Below are 26,074 nucleotides of genomic sequence, written 5' to 3'. Positions count from 1 at the left end.
TTATTTTAAAGTGGTTGTAAAAATATAAATATGCTTGAATAAAAAAGTCAGTCTGAAAAGGGTAGAGAGTCCGGCGCTTCCGGTGAGATTTAGAACGGACAAACGCGGGAGCGACGTGCCAAAAAAAACAAACAAACAAAACACGAAATCAACCGTGATTTATATTATTATTAACTGTTTTAGCTTATTTTATTAACTAAAAATGACGGAATTACTTTTTAACAAGAGGTTACAGGTGCTGGTGAAGAGTAGAGATACGAATGAAAGGTAAAAACTGACTTTATATCAAACAGTTGAAAATAAACAATAACAGTATGTTTGTTTATGATTTCCCGCGTTTAAGTTTTATGTTAGTAATTATATTGTGTTTTTGGGAACTAATAAGGCTCTATATGTGTTTATATGCAGTGTTAGGTGTAATGCATTACTAAGTAATTAATTACTGTAATTGTTTTTTCTTTGAAAAAAGTAAAGTAAGGGATTACTCTTAATTTTTCAGTAATTTAATTACAGTTACTTCTGATGTAATTGCGTTAAATACTGTATAGACTCTAGAACAATTCTATATAAAACAATAGTAAATTTAAAATAGAACTTGAACGTCTAATGTTAAAATATATGTTTTCTAATTTAACGCTGCCCCCTTAAATTATTTGGCCAGTTCATGAATAATTTATTTGGTTTTATATGATTTATTTGAAAGAAATAAAAGAACAGTTTCATGTCTATCCTTGTATTTTTCATCTGGTCGAGGTTGATCAGGGTTTTAGAAATTAATAAGTAATGCAATTACTTTTCAAACAGAGTAATTAGTACAGCAGTCTAATTACGCTGTAGAAGATGTAATTAGTAGTTAGTAATTAATTACCTTTTTAGAGTAACTTACCCGACACTGTTTATATGTAATGTTTTTCTAAATAACAGGCGTTCAGTTATTCGCATTGGTATTGAACTGCAGTCAACATCAAATCCTGTCCATAGAAGTGTGAGGAAAATATCATTTTATGCATATGTATTTATTGATTTAAAGCTTATGATTTTAAAACAGTATTTTAAAGGTGTTTAAAGCATTACCCACATGTATAATAGGTTGTTGATATTGGTAGTGTAAATTAATGTGAGTACATAATAGCTACATGCATAATTATGTTAAAGAATTAGCAAAATGGCATTTTAGAAGGCGTAGAGCATGTCACACCACAGGACTTGTCAATTACCCATATGCAAAAAAAAATAAAAAATCTTAAGAATATAAAAAAAAAAAAATGTCCAGAGCATATCAATAAATAAAAGACATTTATTATTAGCAAATCTGTTTTTCTAACAGTATAACCCCTCTCCTGTGTTTTGATGAACAGTATTTGGTGGTACGGCTGACGGATGATACCGATCTATACTTTTTATATAAACTTGTCATATCAGAAGAGGATTTTCAGAGGTATTGTGACCTGATAGCGTCATTTATTTTGGAATAATAATGCTTCAGTTTAGTCAGCGCATTATTATGGAAGCCCATTTCAGCCACATAAAAAAAGTGCTTTGATAAGTCAAAATTATGATTTAAAAAGTTGAAATTCTGAGACGCTTGAAATTCTTCTCGCAAGTGATTTTTACTAGAGGTTGACCGATAGTGGATTTTGCCGATACCGATAACTAAGGTGGAATAAGCTGATAACCGATTAATTGGCTGATCGTTTTTAAAATCGATTAATAGAATGTTACATTTCTTAGTCTTTCCTTACTATGATTGGGACAAACATAGAGGCTACAAGAGTCCAAAATGAACAAAATTCCAGATGCAGTCTATTGTGCAACCAAATCCCAATAATAACCAGGAAAAATGCCTATACCCGATTAATCGGCTGATAGTTTTTAAAATCGATTTATAGAATGTTAAAAAATGTAGTAGTTTTTCCTTACCAATAACCAGAAAAAATGAAGATTTGGTGCATAACGCAGGACTTTCTAACTATAAAAATGCCAGAAAAAACGCTTACATATTTCGGGACTCTTACTTTGAAATGATGGAGAATTGGCTCAGTTAGAATGCTCTGGCTAAGTACACTGCCTGGCCAAAAATAAGTCGCCATTTGGATTTAAATAAGCAGATACTTTAGAGCCTATGATTGGATCATTATTACAGTGATTAGCATGTTTCAGCTGGCAACAGTCCTTTTAACCCAAACTGATGCAGTGTGCAGATTCTTATTTCTTAAACAACCATGTCGGAAGATGTATCCCGTGGTCGTGGAAAAGATGTTACTGTGTTTCAGAAGGGGCAAATCATTGGCCTACATCAAGCAAAGAAAAAAACTAAGGAGATTGCTGAAATCACTGGAATTGGGTTAAAAACTGTCCAACGCATTATTAAAACCTGGAAGAACTGTGGTGAACCGTCAGCTTCACAGAAGAAATGTGGTTGGAAAAACATCTTGAATGATCGGAGATCTCTAAAACGCTTGGTGAAGTCACATCGTAAAAATCGACAGTAGAACTCACGGCTGTGTTTAATAGTGAAAGACCATTTCCACATGCACAATGTGACAAGAACTTACAGGATTGGGACTAAACATCTGTGTGGCCACAAGAAAGCCACTTATTAGTGAGGCTAATTGGAAAAAACTACTTCAGTTTTGTTAGGGATTATAAAGATTGGACTGTGGAGCAATGGAAAAAGGTCATGTGGCCTGATGAGTCCAGATTTATTCCAAAGCGATGGACGCTTCAGGGTAAGAAGGGAAGCACATGATGCACCCGTCATGCATATTGGCCATTGTACAAGCCTCTGGAGGCAGTGTTATGATCTGGGGTTGCTTCAATCGGTCAGGTCTAAGCTCAGCAATGTTATGCAGCAATAAAATTAAGTCAGCTGACTACATGAATGTACTGAATGACCAGGTTATCCCATCAGTGGATTTGTTCTTCACTGATGGCACGGGCATATTCCAGGACGAGAATGAGTGGTTCAGGGAGCACGAGGAATCATTTTCACACATGAATTGGCCACCACAGAGTCCTGGCCTTAACGCCATTGAAAGTCTTTGGGATGTGCTGGAGAAGACTTAACTGAGTGGTTCGACTCTCCCGTCATCAATACAAGATCTCGGCCAAAAATGTATGCAACTCTGGACGGAAATAAATGTGACGTTTCATAAGGTTGTCGAAACAATGCCAGGACGAATGCACAAAGCTAAAGGCGGTCCAACGAAATAGAGTATGCAATTGTTTTTTTGTTTTTTTTGGCCAGGCAGTGTATTTACCAAATTAAACTTTTATAGCCTATATTCACCAGACTGAGGATTTTATATATCACCAGGTGAGATTTTTTTTAATATTATTCACAAGAAAGTTGGACACAATGTATGTGATGTGGGGCACATTTCTATATAATCGTTTTTTTTCTTTGCATGCTCTCGCTTCAATTTAGAATACTTGATTATGTCATAAAAATATGCATTGAAGTGAGGATTAAAATATTGATGAATATAGTCCTATATTGTATTGAATAACCGATAGTTCCAAAAAGCAACTATCAGCACGATTAATTGGTAAAAACAATATATCGGTCTACCTCTAATTGTTACCTTGATTCTTTTTTTTTTTTCTTCAAACATCGCTTGTATCATATTTCATCTCAAGCATGCTCTTCACTGACACTTTTATCGACTTGGTTTACAAGTACACTAACGTTTGGGGAAAAAAGCATCTTTATTAGGGGCAGAATTGTTTGGTGTGTTGGAAATTACTCCAAAACTGTGGGACACTCGTAATTTTGTATAATAATTTTGCCACAATATATATTTTAGATTGTCATAGTTTTAGACATGTAATCATTTATATTTTTATAATGAATTTTCATAGTTTAATATTGAAAGTCTGGGCCTAGGTCAAGGCTAAAACAGACTATACATAAAAAGCTTTTGAAAAGTATCAAAAACAAATGAAGGCCTGGTTAAAAGTTTCTTAATTTTAATGTGATTTTCATGTAACAAAAAGAGAGCTGTAATCTGTTTGTTTTAATAAAAACCATAAAATTGCCTGAAGTTGAAGAAACACCCTAAATAGTAAAAAAAATAAAAAATAATTAAACAATATGTTTATTGACTTTTTCACAAATTAGAACTCAAAAACAACATCCATTCGTTAAGAAAATAAAGACTAATATATATATATATATATATATATACAGTGCATCCGGAAAGTATTCACAGCGCTTCACTTTTTCCACGTTTTGTTATGTTACAGCCTTATTCCAAAATTCATTAAATTCATTATTTTCCTCAAAATTCTACAAACAATACCCCATAATGACAACGTGAAAGAAGTTTGTTCAGTTTGTACATAAGTATTCACAGCCTTTGCTCAATACTTTGTTGAAGCACCTTTGGCACCAATTACAGCCTCAAGTCTTTGAATATGATGCTACAAGCTTGGCACACCTATTTTTGGGCAGTTTCTCCCATTCTTCTTTGCAGGACCTCTCAAGCTCCATCAGGATGGATGGGGAGCGTCGGTGCACAGACATTTTCAGATCTCTCCAGAGATGTTCAATCGGGTTCAAGTCTGGGCTCTGGCTGGGCCACTCAAGGACATTCACAGAGTTGTCCCGGAGCCACTCCTTTGTTATCTTGGCTGTGTGCTTAGGGTCGTTGTCCTGTTGGAAGATGAACCTTCGCCCCAGTCTGAGGTCCAGAGCGCCCTGGAGCAGGTGTTCATCAAGGATGTCTCTGTACATTGCTGCAATAATCTTTCCCTCGATCTTGACTTGTCTCCCAGTTCCTGCTGCTGAAAAACATCCCCACAGCATGATGCTGCCACCACCACCATGCTTCACTGTAGGGATGGTATTGGCCAGGTGATGAGCGGTGCCTGGTTTCCTCCAGACATGATGCTTGCCATTCAGGCCAAAGAGTTCAATCTTTGTTTCTCATGGTCTGAGAGTCCTTCAGGTGCCTTTTGGCAAACTCCAGGCGGGCTGTCATGTGCCTTTTACTGAGGAGTGGCTTCCGTCTGGCCACTCTACCATACAGGCCTGATTGGTGGAGTGCTGCAGAGATGGTTGTTCTTCTGGAAGGTTCTCCTCTCTCCACAGAGAAATGCTAGAGCTCTGTCAGAGTGACCATCGGGTTCTTGGTCACCTCCCTGACTAAGGCCCTTCTCCCCCGATCGCTCAGTTTGGCCGGGCAGCCAGCTCTAGGAAGAGTCCTGGTGGTTCCAAACTTCTTCCATTTACGGATGATGGAGGCCACTGTGCTCATTGGGACCTTCAATGTTGCAGAAATTTTTTGTACCCTTCCCCAGATCTGAGGTCTACAGACAATTCCTTGGACTTCATGGCTTGGTTTGTGCTCTGACATGCACTGTTAACTGTGGGACCTTATATAGACAGGAGTGTGCCTTTCCAAATCATGTCCAGTCAACTGAATTTACCACAGGTGGACTCCAATTAAGTTGTAGAAACATCTCAAGGATGATCAGTGGAAACAGGATGCACCTGAGCTCAATTTTGAGTGTCATGGCAAAGGCTGCGAATACTTATGTACATGTGATTTTTTATTTTTAATAAATTTGCAAAGATTTCAAACAGACTTCTTTCACGTTGTCATTATGGGGTATTGTTTGTAGAATTTTGAGGAAAATAATGAATTTAATCCATTTTGGAATAAGGCTGTAACATAACAAAATGTGGAAAAAGTGAAGCGCTGTGAATACTTTTCGGATGCACTGTAAAAAATAAAAATAGCTCAGAAAGTACAATCTTCCATTTCAGCATATTAACTCACATAATGGATATACAAATTACTCATCTGTGAAAACCAAACAACATAATATTTGCAACCCGGGGGTCCAAGTAATTTACAAATGGCTCTCATATTTTGTAAAAACAGTCCTTCTTAGAGTGGATTAAACATGTGAGTTATTCCAGTGGCATCAGTTCCATTAACACTTTTTGCCATCCTTTCACAGAGGGGGGTTTATCAATGATCCACTGCAAAATAATATTTTGCGTGCTGCGAATGTCATAATATTGAAAAGTCTTCTGTTAGCCACAGAAGTTAAATTATCGCTAGGCATGCCTAGTAACAATGTCAAGGGGTCCAGTTCCAGTTTTATACTTGGAATCTTTTGCATTTCATGAAGTATGTTATTCTAATAATTCTGTATCAGACGACATGACCATAAACAGTGAGTCAGAGTGCCAGTTTCTGTCTTACATTTAAGACAAAAAGGGGAGAAGGAATTGTTAAAAGCATGTCTACGATTAGGGGATATATGTAATCTATGTAATGTCTTCAGCTGAATTGCTTTCATACGATTACAGACAGATACTGTTTTAGCATTTTCCCATACTTCGTCCCAAATATCCTCATCAATTGGAACTAACAACTCCCTTTCCCATAATTTCCTAATCCTCTGTGTGTCTGTACCAGTTTGATCACATAAAGAATTATAAAAAAGACTAATCGACGTTCTCCCAGATGTTTGAAAAAGTAATCTCTCATCTGGAGATATTTCAAGATTATCCTTTAATATTGAACTTCTTTGAATAAAATGCCTAATTTGCAAAAATCTGAAAAAGTCTGACTTTAGAAGTTTATATTTATCCATAATTTGTTGAAATGACATTAAGTTATCATCAATAAACAAGTCTTGAAGCCTTACTATCCCCTTGTCACACCAGGACCTGAAATTCACATCCATCATTCCTGGTTGAAAATCTGGATTATGTAAAATTGGGGAGAATACCGAGGTGATCTTAGACCTAACTAACCGCCATGCCCTAAGTGTGTTTAAAATAATAGGATTAACACAACTTTCTTTAATGACTTTAAAACTTTTAAAGAACAGCAGGTCTTGTAATGGGTATTTAGACAAACTTGTTCAATATCTAACCATACAGAAGAGACATCTTTTGTTACCCAATCAGAAATAAACCTCAGATGGGCGCAGAGCTGGTATATCCTAATATTAGGTAGGTCTAAGCCCCCTGTCGACCCTGGCAACTGTAAGACTGACATCTTAAGCCTTGGTCGCCTCTTGTTCCATATGAAAGAGCTTAACCATCCATTTAAATCTTTCAGAACCCTTTTGGAGAAAACTACTGGAATCATCAGAATAGGGTAAAGCAACCTAAGCAATACGTTCATCTTAATTATCGAAATTCGACCCAACCATGAGACAGGAAGGGAGTTCCAATGATCAAGGTCCTGTTTTATTTTCTCAAATAGGGGTGTAAAGTTCACTTTGTATATTTGGTTAAAATTAGGGGTCACAAAAATTCCCAGGTATCTAAAACCTGTTGGGGACCATTTGAAAGGGAAAGAAGGTATGGTATTTGGCATATCAATAAGGCTGCCAAGAGGCATGGCTTCAGACTTAGTGAAGTTAATTTTGTATCCAGAAAACGAGCTAAATACAGTAATAACATTAATGAGAGAGGAGGGGCGACAGTGGACAGCCTTGCCTAGTCCCTCTATATGTAATAAAACTGTCTGACTTAAGCCCGTTGGTAATAACTGCTGCTCGTGGGTGATCATATAATGTTCTGATCCGGTCTGCAAAATTATCCCCTAACCCAAACCTTGTCAATACTGAGAATAAATAAGCCCATGCTATCCGATCGAAGGCCTTTTCAGCATCCAATGAAAGAACAAGGCCATTCATCTTTTTTGCATCTTGTATTATGTTTAAAAGTCGTCTAACATTATTGCATGAACTACATCCTTTTATGAAGCCAGTTTGATCCTCTTTCTTAATTAATGGCAATAAGCTTTCCAAATAAACAGCTAAAATTTTGGCCAGCAGTTTGTGTTCGACATTTAGCAAAGCTATAGGCCTGTATGACGAGCAGGAATCTGGAGGTTTCCCCTTTTTAAGGATAAGTGAAATATTTGTGTCTTGTAAGGTTTGAGGAAGGCCTTTACCTGACAAAGAGTCTTTAAGCATCTCAAGTAATGGGTCAAGTAGCACATCCTCAAACTCTTTATGAAACTCGCTGCTTAAACCATCAGGTCCTAGGGCTTTCCCACTTTGTAGCATCTTTATCACCTTCACCACTTCCTCTTGTGTAATAGGTTTATTAAGAATAGCCCTTTGCTCGTCTGTAATTGTAGGCAGATTAATATCAGAGAAGTCATTCATGGTCTTTGATGCAGTAGTAGTTTGTTCGGAGGTATAAAGATTTATGTAAAAGTCTTTAAAAAAACTCATTATTCTTTTATTATCAAAAAAACTGATTACCATTAGAATCAGTAATAGATGTAATGTATTGAGACATAGATCTCTTCTTAGTAAGATTTGCCAAATACCTTCCTAGTTTGTCCCCATGTTCATGATATTTTTGTTTAACATATCTAATATTTTTTCAGCATCTTGTGTCAAAAGGGAATCCAGCATGGATCTAAGGGCTGTAATCTCATTCAGTAACATAGGAGTCATCGTCTTTAAGTACACTTCTCTCTTGGCCAAAGCTTTCTCCAGTGCTTCCTGCTTCTCTAGTTTTTCCCGTTTCTTATTAGCGGAAAATGAAATGATTAAGCCTCTGGTGTAGGCCTTACAAGTCTCCCACAAAAGAGAAGGATCATCTGTGGATTTCTGATTTGTCTCAGAAAAGAAGAGATGTAAATGTATGGTCTTTCAGAATAGTAGAATTTAATCTCCAATATCTAATCTGTCTCAGATTCTCTTTCAATTTAACAGTTAAGGTAACACAAGCATGGTCCGATATAACTATATTTCCAATATGACTGTCAGCTATGGAATTGAGTGAGGCCCTGGGAATAAAAAAATAATGTATTCTCGTATGACACTTATGGGGGATGGGAAAAAATGCAGATGACACAGACTAGAGTGGTTAGCGTATACTTCGATTTTCCACGTGCCGATCCGGTCAAGTGCTCTAGCCTTTCAAAGAAGGGGTGGGTATTTCGAGTAGTTTTGTAGTCCATTACTTTTACACACAGAAAAACGAGTATTCGATTACTTGAAATTTAGAATTTAAGTTCAGCCTTCAACTTTTGAACCTGTTTTTTCATGAAAAAATGAACACTATGCATAAACAACAAGATTTAGATTCAAAAATGACCAAAAAACAAAAAAACAGAAACATACTTTCCAAGTCTTTTGAAGTGATATAATCACTTTAAATAATGGCAGAATTTCCTTTTTGGGAGAACTAACGGCAAGATTTAGGTGAGAGAAGCAGTTTCAATGTTTAAATTTTTCCTCTTAATAATAGTTTTTTTTTTTTCATGGGGTTTCAAACGGTAGGTCCAGTTTAACTCCATGAGCATCAAACCTTCAACAGAAGTGGGGATCGGAAGTCCAACCACACAACCTTTCGATAAAGAGAAGTAAGTTCCTTTAAATTCTATTTTTTGGTGTGGAATTTCTGAAGTATTTGGTCTGATCTAAATCTTACCACAACAGTGGTGAACATGCTGGTTCGGACTCCAAGTACTTTGAGCGACGAGATGACAGCATTCCACTCTGAGGTCTTTTACCCAGCATGCATTTGAATAGAGGTAAACCACAAATAATTTTTTTTCTTCAGCATTTATAGTTAATTGCTAATTAGCATTAGAAGTTAATTAGGGCTATGTCATTAGCTTACTATATATTGAATACTATTTTTTTAAATAGTAAGTGAAACAGTATCATTATTCCATGATAAATGTTTCAAACAGTAGAATGCTGCATTGTTGTCATATGACCTCACTGCATTGCATTGCATGACTGCCCTCCAGTTATCATTTTGGGAATTTAAATGGTTATTTTCCAAATACATTTTGTGCTAAAAAAGGGCATTCCGAATAAATGAGTCAAATAAAAGAAATGTTAAAATCTTGGTTGCAGTTACTTTCATTAAACTAAAAATGGATGGTCAAGTCGAGAGCATTGTAAAGTATTCTGTGTAGTAATTCTGTTGTATACTGTGCATTTCGGCAAATATAGTAGGTCATCCAGGTGTTCTGTGCATACTGTACACAGTTTAATTATTATTTAATTATTTAATTATTACCAGTACGTATAATAGGTTATATAAAATATCTTCATTAACGTTTTACAATAAGATTGTATTTTTTAACATTCACTTAGCATGAACTAATAATGTACTATTATTGTACAGCATTGATGAATCTTGGTTAATGTTCATTTCAATGTATACTAATTAAGTCTGTTGATTTAACATAATTCCATGAGATCATTTGAAAAATTAACGCAACTCATCATACCCCTAACTGTACGTATATTTAGCAAAATAGTAATTCAATTGACTGTTGGCGTTGTTCAGTGATATGGAAATGAACCAATTTATTCACTTCTAAAGCCACTTTTATAATGTCTTTGAATTATTATATTAATTATTATATATTTAATTCTTTATTTGGGGGCTTTTTCAGCAAGTTTTGGTATATACTGTTTAATTAGATTCATTTAATTGACATATCATGTAATAAGTTTTAAAAGTTGAATATTAATACATTGCATATGTTAACATTAGTTAATGAAATATAAACAATTGTATTTTCATAGATTAACATTAACCAAGATCACTAAATGCTTTTTTCAGCAAGTTTTGGTATATACAATTTAATTTGATTAATTGGCATATCATATAAAAAAATTAAAAAGTTTAATACTAATACATCATTAACATAATAAACTATAAACATTGTATTTTCACAGATTAACCCTTGTGTGACCTTCGTGATGGTGTGAATTTTGATATCAGTTCCTATAATAAATCTATAATACACTATGTACTCAAAACAGTTACACTCAGGACCTTCAGGACAAAAATGTCCCCATTGAAACCCATTAAAACGGCAATATTTGATCCCAGTGCCATTAAAGCATTAATTCATGAATTCTAGGATATTATGCTTTCATTCCAGAGCCCTGGCTTCAAAGTTTAAATTTGTAATATTTTCCACCAGATGGTGCCATTTTTCTCATGTTTAGCCTATGGAGCAAATACAAGCTTTTTCCCTATTTTCTGTTTGCTGTATTATAGAGCACTGCAGGACAATTGAATAAATGATGCAGCTAAAATTGTGTGTGTGTGTTGGTGGGTTGTGTATGGATGTCAGAGTGAGTTTTGTTTATTGAGAAATTTGTGTGTGTGCAAAAAAACAACAGTGGCATTATGTAAACAACTGGCATTTAAAAGGCTAAAATCCTGAAAATTAATGAATATTTGGTAGTTAATGATCAGGACTGATGTTGGTTAAAAAATCTTAAGTCAGTGATAGTGGAAAATAATATGCATATTTATAATATTTTTATTGCAGTTTTTTTGACGCAGACATTTTTGTCCTCTAAGGACCGCTGAGTAACTTTTTTTTATTTTTATTGACGCACAAGGGTTAACATTAACCAAGATCAATAAATGCTTTTTTCTCTCCTCAGTAAATGTTGGTACATATAATTTAATGAATTGGCGTATCATATAAAAGTTTAATACTAATACATTGTACATGTTAACATTAGTTAATTAACTATAAACAATTGTATTTTCATTGATCAACATTAACCAAAATCAGTAAATGCTTTAAAAATATTCTTGATTGATAGTTCATTTAATGCATTTAACAGATAGAAAAACCTTATTGTAAATGGTTACCATAACTTCTGTACCTTCAGAAGTGCCCAAGTCTTTAAACGTGGTTGGTCCAAAACCCACGACACCATCTACTGCTTCTGCATACTTCCCAGGATGATGAAAGTGTGTTGTTTAAATGGACCTATCTTCATCACTACACTGTCTGCGTGGGTCGCCATTTATACCACTACCAAGATGCAGACGATATTTTATGACTCTTATTCAAAAATGTTTTCAATTATTTATTAAACCTATTTCCGTCTTGATCTGTTTACAACGAAGAAATTCCCTGCTTGGTGTGAGATATGTTTTAGACTGGGGACATTTTTCTTGGGACCGATAAAGTTTGGTCCTCTAGTGCCTACAAACCTCTCATTTCAATGTGACTTGTGTCATACTTGAACTCTGTCTTAAATTGACTACTTTTGCCAAACGTTCTGAGAGCTGCCATTTTGAATTCTCAAGAGTTTAACTTAATTTAACTGGTTATTTTATTAAAGGGTAATAATTTAAGGACTCTTGCCTGTTGATTGATTGGTTGGAAAATTGTGTGTACATTTATATTTGTGTATTTATGGTTTAATATAGTAACCGTTTTATTATTGAGCTCAGTTTGGCAGTAGCAAATTTATAAGATGAAAATGAATAAAATCTTTAACACAGTTAGTAAAAGTTCTCTACATTAACATTTTCAGCATGTGACCTAAAGGAAATAACTTGATCGCGCATACATCAAAATACTTAACTTTTATTGAAATGCATGTTTAGATACTTTGACATATGTACATAGTTCAATCAAAAACAATCACCAAATGTTAAAATTTATAATGAAGACAGCACAACATAACCACAGAACGTAAAAAAAGCACACCGTATTCTGAGACAAAAAGAATATATTACACAAACTCATAAATATCCAAAACACAACTAATTATATGAACTCTCCCATCAATAACATATCTTTAAATTTGGTCAAATATTGTATCTTAAAACAAGCCATTCTACTGTCTCAATGAAAAATACACAAAGGCCACTGGCAAATTTTATCTCCTTGCTCTCAAATGTACTTCCGTCAATTGGCAAAAACAAAGTGTAAATTTTTTAGTAGGTAAATGTTTCCCAGCGAGGCTGAAGTAAATCCAGAAAGCAACTGAAGTATAATCAGCTCAACCGTTCTCTGTTAAGAAAGGCTAACACTGATCCTTCCTCAAATCTTGTAATCAGATTTTTGATGAATCACAAATTCTTATCTGATCCCACCGGCTTCGCCAATTCCTGTCAACAATGCAATGTAAGCTGGGGAAGGCACCATTGATTCAAAGTAGTACAAATAAAACAGGCATCAGCTTAATATATGAGCAACAAATAAAAGGGAACTGTACAACAATCATTTCATTTGCGAAAAAATTTCAAAGCTGAACCATCAGTTAAGGCCATTCACAACGAAGCGATGGGAATCTTTACGATTATCCTCAACAGTCAGTTAAGGCCATTCATGACGAAGCACTGGGAATCTGTATGATTATCCATTATATTCCCTAACAACCTTATCTCATGAACCCAGCACGTTCACAGCAAAACCACTTCATTCAGTAATTTCATTCGGCCTCATTCATGAAACACAAGCGTATTTCATGGCCATTTGTCAAAACATTCGTAAGAATGATTTTTGAAACTACTCAAATTCATTCTAATTAATGATTTTACGACGATTTAGACATATGTTAAACTTGAATTCTTTTTGACTTGCGCATAGTTTTATGAACAGTGGTGCCTTATTCATAAACTTGACAAACAAATCTGTAAATCGTTAGTAAAACGATTGTTGCGTAAACTATCCCATTCAAGGAACAATTTACATAATTCGTTCTGCTCAGATTTTTACAATTTACACAAATTTGTTCTGCTTGACTTCTAAGTTTTAAGAAACAAATTACATATATTCGTTCTGCTTAAATTTATGAACGATTTACGTAAATGTTTTCAGCAAAAATTTTAGCGAATGGTTTCATGAAGAATTTACGCAAATATGAGTTCTGCTTGAAGTTTTATTAACGTTTAACAAACGATATACACATTAATTCTTAAATTATGTACGTTTTATGAACGATTTACGCTCATTTATTCAGCACAAATTTTTTCAATTTACATAAATTCGTTCTGCTTGAATTTTTAAGTTTTAAGAAACAAAATTACATATATTCGTTCTGCTTAAATTTGTTACAAATGTTTTACGAACTATTTACGCGAGTTCTTTCAGCTAAAATTTTAGCGAATGGTTTCATGAAGAATTTACGCAAATATTAGTTCTGTTTGAAGTTTTATGAACGTTTAACAAACGATATACACATTCATTCTTAAATTATTATGTACGTTTTACGAACGATTTACACTCGTTTATTCAGCTAAAATTTTTTCAATTTACACATTCGTTCTGCTTGACTTACGAATGTTTTACGTTACTTTTGTTCGGCTCAAATTCTTGCAAATGGTTTCATGAAGAATATACGCAAATATTAGTTCTGCTTTAATTTTTAAGAATGGTTTAGCAAACAATTCACGCTAATTTGTTCTGCCCGAATGCTTTATGAATTATTTTCACATTTGTTCTGCTAAAATTTTTATGTTTTACTGATGATTTATGTACACACATTTGTTCTGCTCACATATTCTCTACGAACGGTTTTACGAACGAAATGTGTTCTGCTCATATTAATATAAATGCATTATCAAATGTTTTACACAGAAATTCGCACTGCTCGCATTTCATGAACGAGGCCCATTATTTTTATGTTTGTGTTGTCATTAGGCCCTTCTCATTGAGGAACACACTGTGTTCAGAAACATTCCTGACTAGGCTAATGTCCCTGAGTGAGCTATAGTAATGAAGAACTAGAAGTCAGAAAGAGCAACGTAAAAAAAAAAAAGGCAAAAAACAAATAATAAAATGAATAAATACAAGCCATTGCAATAGTGCCTTTGGACAGAACCGTCATTAAATATATGTTCTTCTATATACATTTCTTTAAAAAGTGGTGCTCTATTCTTGAAACAGCAAGATACCTGTAATCCTGATTACGGAGATCTATGTTCCTGGAGAATTAGGCTCGAAAATAGATCTATGAAAGCAGGACCGAGGACCGCTCGGATATAGCTTTACATTTCAATATATGACAACAGTCTCCATGCGCAACTTTTTGCTCAATGGATTGAGGGTTTGACCAATATGCCCATAGTGAAACAACCAATCACACGTTAGTGTCCTGTAGCAAGGGCTCTTTGGCCTCTCCGGGTGGGTGGGGACTGTGCGGGTGCCCGTGGGGCGACGTGTGCTTCTTCCAGCTGCCAGCACGAGCACCCATATGAGGGTGTTCGGGGATGAAAAGAGCCACCAGGAGCGCCAGCAGCACAGAACACGCACCAAACAGGAACGGCGGTCCAGGGATTATTGCACTCTGTTGGGAAAAACCATAACAAGGGAAACCGGTTAAGATCCAACCAAGACCTTTTAAAATCGATCTCCAGTAAAGGCCTATTTTCAGCACAAAATGTGACAATACATTTCTATGTGATCATTTTAGTTTGCGAATATTTTGTACTTAAGTGTAAGCTTAATTTAACTGAATATTCCGTGTTCAATTCAAGTTAAACTCAATCGACAGCATTTGTGGCATAATGTTGATTACCACAAAAAATGATTTAGAAATTTTCTTTAAAAAAAAAGCAAAAATCGAGGTTACAATGGCTATGTTTACATGTACACCAATACTCTGCGGATAAGGAATAATTAGATTAAGATGTTTACATGATTTGGGCCAACCACTTCAATCCCTTTACATGCTACTTGCCATTACTCTGATTATTGCTTTTTTATCAAATAATATTACAAAAAACATCTTGTTGCAAAATGTCTATGTACGCTGGTTGTTCCATCCGTTTGGATTCGCCAAACAGAATCGGCTCATAAGAGTCATTTGTTTGTCGGACTACGCTGGTTGTTCCGTCCGTTTGGATTCGCCAAACAGAATCGGCTCATAAGAGTCATTTGTTTGTCGGACTACGCTGGTTGTTCCGTCCGTTTGGATTCGCTAAACAGAATCGGCTCATAAGAGTCATTTGTTTGTCGGACTACGCTGGTTGTTCCGTCCGTTTGGATTCGCTAAACAGAATCGGCTCATAAGAGTCATTTGTTTGTCGGAATACACTGGTTGTTCCGTCCGTTTGGATTCGCTAAAAAGAATCGGTTCATAAGAGTCTTTTGTTTGTCGGAATACACTGGTTGTTCTGTCTGTTTTGATTCACCTAAAAGAATCGGTTCATAAGAGTCATTTGTTTGTCGGACTACACTGGTTGTTCTGTCTGTTTTGATTCACTAAAAATAATCGATTCATAAGAGTCATTTGTATGTGAATCGGAATACACGCGATGGATGTCGTTGTGTTTCGCCCGTGAGCACAAACTCATTTCAAAGACGTGTTTCCTTCCCATTATTTTGCGGCATACGGTCTTTTAATCTCACCAACATTCAATTCAGACATTCACAACTCGGGAAAATCTGTTTTCTTTTGCAGTGTGGCTGTAGATGGGGGAGCACCACTGCTGGAAAACATCTTTTTCGTGATGTTTTCAAACCTGTGCTTGAGTGGAACATGATCCGTCTGCAGCACAGGCGCACTTTGGTCAGACAGGAAGAAATGCGATTAAAGCGTTTACGTGCCAGTATAAAGCGATTAAAATAGGAGTACTCCACTTAATAGATAATCTTACTGCAATTATCATTACTCTGATTATTAGCATAATCGCAACATACTGTTTACATGAGCTACAGTGTAATCGTAGTATTGCCTTAATCGCATTGTAATTGCATTATGAGGGTGCATGTAAATGTATCCAGTGAGACACTTACAATGGAAGTGAATTATGTACATTTTTTTGAGGGTTTAAAAGGCAGAAATGTGAAGCTTATAATTTTATTAAAGCACTTACATTAATTCTTCTGTTTAAACTCATGAATTATTTGAGCTTTAAAGTTGTTTTTGGGTTTACAGTGTTAAGTCCCTGTTTTATATTGTATATAAATCTACACAGAATAGGTTAGTAATCGATTTTATCACACTAAAATCATGTTAAGACACAATGTTTATGTCTTGTGGCTATACTTTTGAAAACGTGAGTATTTTAACGTTTACGGATTGGCCCTCATTCACTTTCATTGTAAGTGTCTCAATGTAATCTTGATATTGTTTTTTTTTTTTTTTTTTAAGAAAATGTCTAAATTTTTTGTGGTAATCAACATTATGCCACAAATGCTGTCGATTGAACTTAACTTGTATTGAACCCGAAATATTCCTTTAATCATTTCGCTATTGCGAAAAACTAATTTAACCCTAAAAGCAAACCTGAATAGTCATTAAATCATATAGTTCCAAATCATATTATCAATTGCATTGATTTGTGATGGCTGACCTGTTGGTTGTGATCGTAGTGGTGCTGTACGTCCGGTTCTTTCTCTGGAACCTGGTCCAACTCGACATGAAAGATGTAGAAGATGAAACCGTAGAGGGCTGGACCAAGACCATTACACAATCCGCGGATTCCCGTAACCATACCCTGACCCACGCCTACAGAAACAAGAGAAAGAACTTTATTGGTCACATTCGGACTTAAAGAGCAACGCTGCATGTGTAACTTTGATTAAACAAAATACCTTGTTGATCAGGATCAGCGGTGCGGGAAATCAGGGCGCTCACAGCAGGGAAAGTGATGCTGGACATGGCGGCAACAGCTCCAGCGGCCCACATCATCCTAGAAAGTTGAGGAAAATGCACAGAACATTCACTTAGTAAACAATCATTCATTATTTACATTATTCTTAACCTCGTGCAACACCGCGTACACATGCGTGGATGTTGTATTTTGTCTTCGCAATACACAACGCATATTTTAAATTCATTTAAACCAACTGATCTCAGTTCAGGAGACTCCATATGTCGAAAGTTGACCTTTTACTGACAGCACAGAGTCTTGTAACATAACATGGTGCCGATCACAGCAGTGTCTTTGGGAGAAACGTCAACAAAACTACATTTGGTAAGACACTAGATTACATTTTTACAGTTTGAGTCAAAAGATTAAAGTCTCTAGTTTCATCCAAAATGCCATTTTTTAAATTTCAGCAATTTATCGTGAAACGCCACACTGCTAAACACAACGTACACTAATGAGTACTTTAGCACATCTTTTCCTTAGAAATCCTTTATTTACTGTGCATTTTAACATGAAGCTGAAAAATATGTCTTCCAGAGGCTTTATATGGAGTTAGGATGAAAATAAGGTGCATTTCGAACTGTTCTGAGACCAGTGCAGACAGACAGCACACTGGAAGTCATTCACTAAATAGGGAGCAAGGGAGCATCCTATAGCTGTCTATGCAGCTAAGTGCATTCACTCCAGAAATCAGACCAAAAGTTCAGTTTCAGGGTGCAGATGATGTTTGGATCACTCAACATGTTTGACAGACATGGGACAATGATAATCATTACATAGATTCAGAATTTATAATGTATCATTTTATTTTAACATGGTTGACAGTGATTGGATGATGCTGGACATTACTTTGAATCAGAATTAATTATGCTAATTTCTGATGTAATGTCTGTAACGTCTCAAAAACATGAATAACCAACACTCCTGGAAACATAATGAACAATTTTTTTGCATGTTTATTAGGTGCTACTAGTTACAAATTAAAAAGGGAAATGGAAAATACATTTTGTAAATATGCGCTAGACAGACAGTTGCGCTGCGACTTGCAGTCTTTTCAGCATTTGCGCAGGAGTGTGATATTTTTAAGATGCCATGCCGAGAGTGAGAACCACATTATAGGGACCACGAGGAGGTTACCCCATGTGACTCTTCCCTCCCTAGCAACCGGGCCAATTTGGTTGCTTAGGAGACCTGTCTGGAGTCACTCAGCACACCCTGGATTCAAACTCGCGACTCCAGGGGTGGTAGTTAGCGTCAGTTCTCTATGAGATACCCAGGCCCCCAGCTTATCTGGTTTCTAAACATTTTGGGATACCAGCTCAGAACGCTCCAAGCAAGACCAACCGTGCCATTGTTGATTTAATATATTATATTTAATGTTTTTATAAATTACAACCTTTCATTCAAATCTTACCATGGCTCCGATCCAAATCCATACCAGGCGAGCTGCAGAATCTGAAATCCCAGACCCAGCAGGATTGTGTTCTTGTTCCCGATGGAACGCATGAGTAAACTTAAAACTACAGTCTGTAGGTGAAGAGAAAAGAAATTAAACTTCATACACCTTTACAATGTTATATCATTTTATGAGTATGAATCTACTTTGAAAAATAAATACCTGTGCAACAATTGACAACAATCCTAAAACAGCAATGAAAGCTGCGACACTTTCAGGTGAGAATCCCATTATCTTAAAAACAGGTCAGAACAATTTATGGATCAGTTTATTCATAAGATTTCAACTTGCATAAAGCAATAAAACAGACTTGGCCCACTAAAGATAATGAACTCTAGCAGAGTTAAAGATTAACTACAGAGATTAACTAATGCAATTAACAAAGACAGGTACCTGTTGCAGATACAGGAAGAAGCTGGAGTATTGACCAGCCTCAGGCAGATAAGACAGAAACACTGTTATACAGATGAGCAGAACCGTTGAGTCCTGACCCACTTTCCTCAGAGACTGCAGAGAGAGAACACACTTATGAATACATACACACTGTACTTAACTAAACACATCTACCACAGGTCTAATGCATATCCCAAAATGGCTTTTGATGTAAAGTCTGATCCAAATTAAATGTTGTCCGATAGAGGATTTTGGCGATACCGATAACTAAGGTGGTTGAATAGTCCGCTAACCGATTATCGGCTGATAGTTTTAAAAATGTTCTTAGTCTTTCCTCACTAAGACGGGCATAGACACAGAGGCTACAAGTGTCCAAAATAAACAAAATTCTAGATGCAGTCTATTGTGCAACCAAATATCCCAATAATAACCAGAAAAAAATGAAGATTAGGCCGATGACCGATTAATCGGCCAATAGTTTTTAAAATCAATTTATAGAACATTAAAATGAAATTCGTAGTCTTACTATGACAGAGACAGACATAGTGGCTAAAAAAAGTCCAAAATGAACAAAATTCCAGAAGCAGTCTACTGTGAAACCAAATCCCAATAATAACTACCAAAAATGACAATTAGGCCGATAACCGATTAATCGGCCGATAGTTTTAAAAAATCAATTTAAAGAATGTTGTGTTCTGATGATCGGAAAATATGCACTGAAGTGAGGATTAAAATATTGATGAATACTATCAGTGATGAAAGGCTGCTGCTATACTATTGAAGTAAAATAAAATATAAAACTTTTGACAACAATCGGCATATATTTTTGCAGATAACCGATAATTCCAAAAAAGCAGCTATCATGGGGGCCTGGGTAGCTCATTGAGTAAAGACGCTGACTACTGCGTGTTCGAATCCAGGGTGTGCTGAGTGACTCCAGCCAGGTCTCCTAAGCAACCAAATTGGCCCGGTTGCTAGGGAGGGTAGAGTCACATGGGGTAACCTCCTTGTGGTCCCTATAATGTGGTTCTTGATCTCGGTGGGGTGCGTGGCAAGTTGTGCGTGGATGCCGTGGAGAATAGCGTGAAGCCTCCACACGCGCTATGTCTCCGCGGTAACGCGCTCAACAAGCCACATGATAAGATGCGCGGATTGACGGTCTCAGACAAGGAGGCAACTGAGATTCGTCCTCCGCCACCACGAGGACTTAGATCGCATTGGGAATTGGGCATTCCAAATTGGGGAGACAAAGGGTAGAGAGAAAAAAAAAAAGCAGCTATCAGCACTGATGATCTGTAAAACCAATATATCGGTCTACCTCTAATCCACACTGCAGATTATTCTGGCCAGAAAATGCCTACTTGGACAGGAGGAGACCGTCATGATGTCTGACGTCATGTGAAGCGACGAATCACCATTTATTAATGTTTAGGGACAGGTACATTTGATATTTCAATGAGAACAAAGCAAAATATACAGTTCAGGATTACCACACTTTTTGACAAGTGACTTGTAGAGTCATTTATGATTACCTGATACAGTTTTTAAAAATAATTTTATTGATATTGCACTCACAAAGAGCTGATTGAATATTTTAGAATGGAGAAGGCTAAAACCAAGAAATTGTGTAAATTAAATTGCTTAAAACCAGACAATCAGATTGGAGCTTGCCATTTTAAGAAAGCTCCGTTTGTGTGTGTGTGATATGCATAAGTTGGTCTATAAACGGTTTGTGCTTCTGACACCATATTAACACTCAAACTTTAAAATGTCTCTCTTCTAAATTTCACAGCAACTTAAGCACCCAAAATTAACAGTGAGAAATTGCAACAAACTGAACTCTTCAGAACAAGCCATGTGTGAAAACTGGACGGTGTAAGATAACATGTGCATTTTTTAGATATGATGCAACTTTTAAAACTCCACAATGTTACCCCAACATGATGTTGAGGGGAAAATAGCTGTAAAAAACTTCCCTACAGAAACCACACAGGATGTGAGCAAAGAGTTGCGTCAGTGTCACTGACATCACTCTGTTTCTGTGATAATCTCTCTTTTTATAATGAACAATACCCATCTCCAACACTTGTGCTGAAGCTACCATTTCATCCAACAGCATTTGCAATGCGTCTAACTTCCATAATGTGACATATTTCTGGATAAAACTGAACATTTAGCAGGAACAAATGTAGGGTGGGACTTGATTGGATCGTGAATATTAGTTTGTATCATATCATTGGTTAATATAATTGTTCAACGCCCACGAAGTATAAAAGCCGTTTGAGGCAGAAAATGTTAGATTTCAAATAAAGATTATGATTACATTTATTTTCTTTAAAATAACATGCACTGATGAGTCATACACAGTGAGACCAGCAACATTTGTTGAGAAACTAAATAGGGCCAATTTTGATTTCATTGGTTTTCAAATGAACAAAATTGGTTGTAACCATTTTATGAAAGCAAAAAGGCACTCTATCTATCTTCCAACCATCTAAAAAAGATCAAATCTACTCACAGCAAAGGGGTCTGCTTGTTCCCATGATATAGGGGCGCCCCAGGACGCTGGTCTCATCTTCTCAGGAAGCGATTCAGGCACAGCCACCAGGATGAAGCAGATGTCCAGCATAGCGATGGCAGAAGCCAAAACCACAACAAGACTGTCTCCATACACCTGACTTAGATACGCACCGATCGCCGGGCTTATTACGAGACTCGCCGCAAACGTAGCCGAAACCTTTTGGAGGGAGGACAGAAACGTAAATGTAAACATAAAGGTCATATAGAGAGATGCTGATACTGTAGTATTGACTGTAATCTCAGATTGGATCTACATACCATGCCGTACGCCATACTGCGCTCATGTTCTTGGGTGATGTCGGCCACATAGGCAAAAATAACCGAAAAGGTAACTGCAAACACTCCAGATACAGAGATAACAGCAAAGTACCACCTGAAACACAAGAGGAACACTCTGCACTTGTAAACAGCCTTAAATCATTGCTAGCATGTGATTTAAACGACTGTTAAATAGCAGCTAGATTGGTTAATCAGCTAATTTGGGGCTTTTTTAGATTATCTATTGATTACTGTGCCAAAATCTTCCGACAGCCTTCTTCTGAACATTAAAAAAAAGAGGAATGTAACATACCATGGGCTTATCTTCATTAAAGGAATAGGAGCACATGTGAAGAACACAGTGAGTAAAAGAAATGACTTTCTCCCCCACACGTCTGACAGAGCACCAATCAGAGGAGCACTTAAAAACGACAGAAGACCCTGCAAACAAAACCACACAGGGGTGAAGATCAAGAGTTTATAGAAAGTAATCAACAGAATAATTATGAATAGAATAAAAAAAACACACCTTAACCCCCTGAATCAAGCCATTCATGAGAAACGTGTGCTTCGGGAATGTTTCATGAAGAGCCTACAAATACGTGAGATACAACATGGCTTCAGTGACATTCATGCGAGTTAATTTGAACTTTGGAGCTTGAATATATTTGATTCTATTTACAGAGTTTCTATCATCTGTAACACAAAAAAGCAAAACAATCAGGGCAGCATTTCCCAAAAGCATCGTAAGCCTAAGTAGATCGTAGAAAACATTGGCGCCAGTGGTCTCTACGATCAACTTAAGCTTGCAATACTTTTGGGAAACGCAGCCCAGTCTGATACACAAATCTTCTTAAACTTTTTTTTTCTCCCCAATCAAAACGTAAACAGGCACGCTTGCACACAACTTGCGCACACTGGATAAACTTCAGCACTCAAGGGGGCGATAGAGTTACCTTCAAAAGTTGGTGCCATTAAACTGGATGTGTTATTTTTCTAGCAAGTTGATATAAATATATTGACTAACAACTTAGATATGGAGGTAACTCGGCACTCAAAGCAATACTATATTGTGAATACAACGTGCTGTGCATGGTGCCTAAAGGCCGAAAAATCTATGCAAGTATGTGAACGCAGACGCTTCTAGCTACACAAACTCGATTTCCAAAAGTGTTCCAAAATGTGTCAGACTGCAATTTGCGAGTATGAATTGCATTGTCAATGTTGCCACAAGTGGCGCTATAGCGAGATTAATGTGAACTGTCCGCTTTTACAGTGAGTTTTTTCATTCAAGCTACTGTTATAGCGAAGCAACTGTTTGAAGAGAACATTGCTGAGCAAGTAAATTAATACTTTAATTTAAATCTTCATACTGTTGCTTCAACTGGATAGTAGCTAACTTGAAAGAGAAAACTCACCGTAGAAGTGTACAGTTCACACTAATCTCACTATAGCCCCCCTTGTGGCGACGTTGAGAATGCAGCACATACTCACGAATTGCGGTCCGACACATTTCCGAATGCAACTACGCACAAAATCAAGCTTGTGTAGCTAGAAGCGTCTGCGTTCACGACGTACTTGCATATTGTATATTTAGGACTTTAGACACGATGCACAGCACACTCTATTCACAATATAGCATTGCTTTGAGTGCCGAGTTACCTTCACACTCAAGTTGCTATAAATATATTGACATCAACTTACTCAGCAAAATTCTCTTCAAACTGTTGCTTTGCTATGATAATAGTTCACTGGAAAGAGAAAACTCACCGTAGAAGTGGACAGTTCACACTAATCTCACTATAGCGCCCCTTGTGGCAACACTGAGAATGCAACGCGTACTAACAAATTGCATTCCGAACCATTTTGGAATGCAACTATGCAGAAAATGTAGCTTGTATATCTAGAAGTGTCTTCGTTGACATACTTGCTTAAAGTATGTTTCAACCTTAAGGCGTTTATATGACCTTACATCTTGTAGGCTTTTAAACCATTTAAATGCTTGCAAATGCGCTCATTGATTCATATTTGGAATTACGTACACCAATAAATTGCGCACAGTAAGACCAGGAACATGTATTAAAGATAATAGGGTCGATTTTGATTTCACGTCGACTTTAAACAGTGGCACAAAATGAAATAAAACCAGAACTTACTCCCAAAGTAGGTGCTGTCAGTAAACCCCAAGCAAAGAACTCCAGAAATATGACGATGACAGCATGATAAACGCTGGGAGAGCCAAACCCTTGAGGCTAGAGAGAAACAATAATGTAATATATAGCATATTATTAGGGAAAATGACACTGTTAGCTACATAAACCGAAAAGGTGAAGAAACCAGTCAGTAAAAACACATTCTTTTCACTTTGGTCTGAATTTGACAACAGGAAGGACACTGGGAAATGACATGAACGCGTGTTTGTGGGAGTAATTCTTCATTCAAGGAAATGCCCCATGTAAATATTTTTGTGAGTGCTTTTGTTAGTGTAAACCTTTTAATCTAAGATCAGAGCACATTATATCAAACTATTCATTAGCATGGTGACTGATTACTATTTAAGACCTTGTCCTTCAATTTTACTTGCATTTGTGTGTATAATATGATTAAAAAAGGGGAGAATGCTCATATTACAGTCATGAATAATGACAGAATTTCAGTTCAACATCCTCTAAAATAGCCAGCCATTAAAATAAATATTATTAAGTTATTTTGTAGTGCTCTTTTAATGGATAAATAGATGAGAACTGCTCATATTTACATTCACACATTTCATTCATTACATTGTATTCATATCTATGTATGTATATATATATATATATATATATGTGTGTGTGTGTGTGTGTGATTTCTGTGGTTAAATAAAGGGATTTCTTACATATACTGACAAAAACATTGACAGACATGACGTCGCACATCTGTAAACTCACCTTATGTATGATTAGAGCACCTTTGCTTTCCAATATCAACCGGATAAGTATATATACACCCTTTTAAATACTGTAAGTGTTTGTAAGTGTTTTTATGTGGTTAAACTCAGCAGACACTCACCGTTCCTCCATCCTTGATGATGATTTTCTTCGCCAGCAACGAACTGCGATTCACTCGCTTCTTCTTTTTCTGGGTCATATTATCATCCTAGTTCTTCACACTAGGTTAGAATACCGTTGATTTCAATGTAAACGCATGTGGAGCGGGATGTAAAGGGGGTAAGAGGGGGGAATTGTACGAATTCTTTTGCTGCTTTTCGTCCATTCAGTTTACCATCATGTACACAGTCGCCATCTTCCTCAAGAGAGACGCATGGTGTGCGCGATGACGTCAGCATCATTCGATTCCGGCAGGCCACGCCCACACACTACATACACGTGATCAAAAAATGAAAATACAAGTAAAATAGAAATAAAATGAAAACGTTAGTCATGTAGCTAACGGTTTCCATTAGTGGGTGTTTTTTTTTTATTTATTTTTTATTCATTTAGTATTATTTAACCTTACCCTAACTATTTACTTTTATGTCATAAACTCTTTTCCTTGCAACTTAAAGCTGATGTAACTTTTCTGTTAAAATACTTTCTTTTATCCCAGTTTTTTTCTCTCTCTCTCTTTTTCTCCCCAATTTGGAATGCCCAATTCCCAATGCGCTCTAAGTCCTCGTGGTGGCGTAGTGACTCGCCTCAATCCGGGTGGCGGAGGACGAATCTCAGATGCCTCCGCATCTGAGACCATCAATCCGCTCATTTTATCATGTGGCTTGTTGAACGCGTTACCGCAGAGACGTAGCGCGTGTGGAGGCTTCACATGGAGGCTTCATGTGGAGGCTGTGGAGGCTTTTTATCAGCCTACAGCTGATTTAGTCTTTTTGAGTGTTTTCAAATGGCACACCCAGACCTGTTCCTATCCACCTGCCATAATTACACTGAAGATGGAGCAGTAATCCACACATAAATGCAGAATCCATTGCATTAGTCCGGTCAAGTTCGTTTAAGTTTTGCGAATTGCTTTTGTACTCGGCTTCA

The 26,074-nt window shown here is 36.5% G+C and overlaps 1 protein-coding gene and 1 long non-coding RNA gene across 3 annotated transcripts; one reads left to right on the top strand and one right to left on the bottom strand.

Moving 5' to 3' along the window:
• The first annotated feature begins 99 nt into the window (after nucleotides 1-99).
• Nucleotides 100-13,283, top strand: LOC127438335 (uncharacterized). Of its 2 annotated transcripts, none has more exons than XR_007896721.1 (4): nucleotides 100-267; nucleotides 9,271-9,353; nucleotides 9,430-9,524; nucleotides 11,647-13,283. It is a non-coding gene; the product is annotated as an uncharacterized LOC127438335 (long non-coding RNA). The 2 variants fall into 2 exon arrangements; XR_007896722.1 differs by having other exon boundaries at nucleotides 10,690-13,283.
• LOC127438334 (hippocampus abundant transcript 1 protein) lies at nucleotides 12,338-25,372 on the bottom strand. The gene is made up of 12 exons (XM_051693858.1): nucleotides 25,107-25,372; nucleotides 24,215-24,310; nucleotides 22,588-22,650; nucleotides 22,372-22,499; nucleotides 22,059-22,173; nucleotides 21,739-21,957; nucleotides 19,221-19,334; nucleotides 18,990-19,061; nucleotides 18,786-18,898; nucleotides 17,313-17,410; nucleotides 17,072-17,226; nucleotides 12,338-15,060 (listed from the first exon to the last, which is right to left on the bottom strand). Exons 1-12 carry the CDS (start codon nucleotides 25,182-25,184, stop codon nucleotides 14,854-14,856), a joined length of 1,458 nt encoding a protein of 485 aa, XP_051549818.1. The 5' UTR covers nucleotides 25,185-25,372; the 3' UTR covers nucleotides 12,338-14,853.
• Between the last annotated feature and the right edge of the window lie 702 nt (nucleotides 25,373-26,074).

Source organism: Myxocyprinus asiaticus, chromosome 49, assembly GCF_019703515.2.
Source record: "Myxocyprinus asiaticus isolate MX2 ecotype Aquarium Trade chromosome 49, UBuf_Myxa_2, whole genome shotgun sequence".
Taxonomy (NCBI): Eukaryota; Metazoa; Chordata; class Actinopteri; order Cypriniformes; family Catostomidae; genus Myxocyprinus; species Myxocyprinus asiaticus.
Note: the sequence above shows the minus strand (reverse complement) of the source record. Positions and strands in the feature narration are given on the sequence as shown.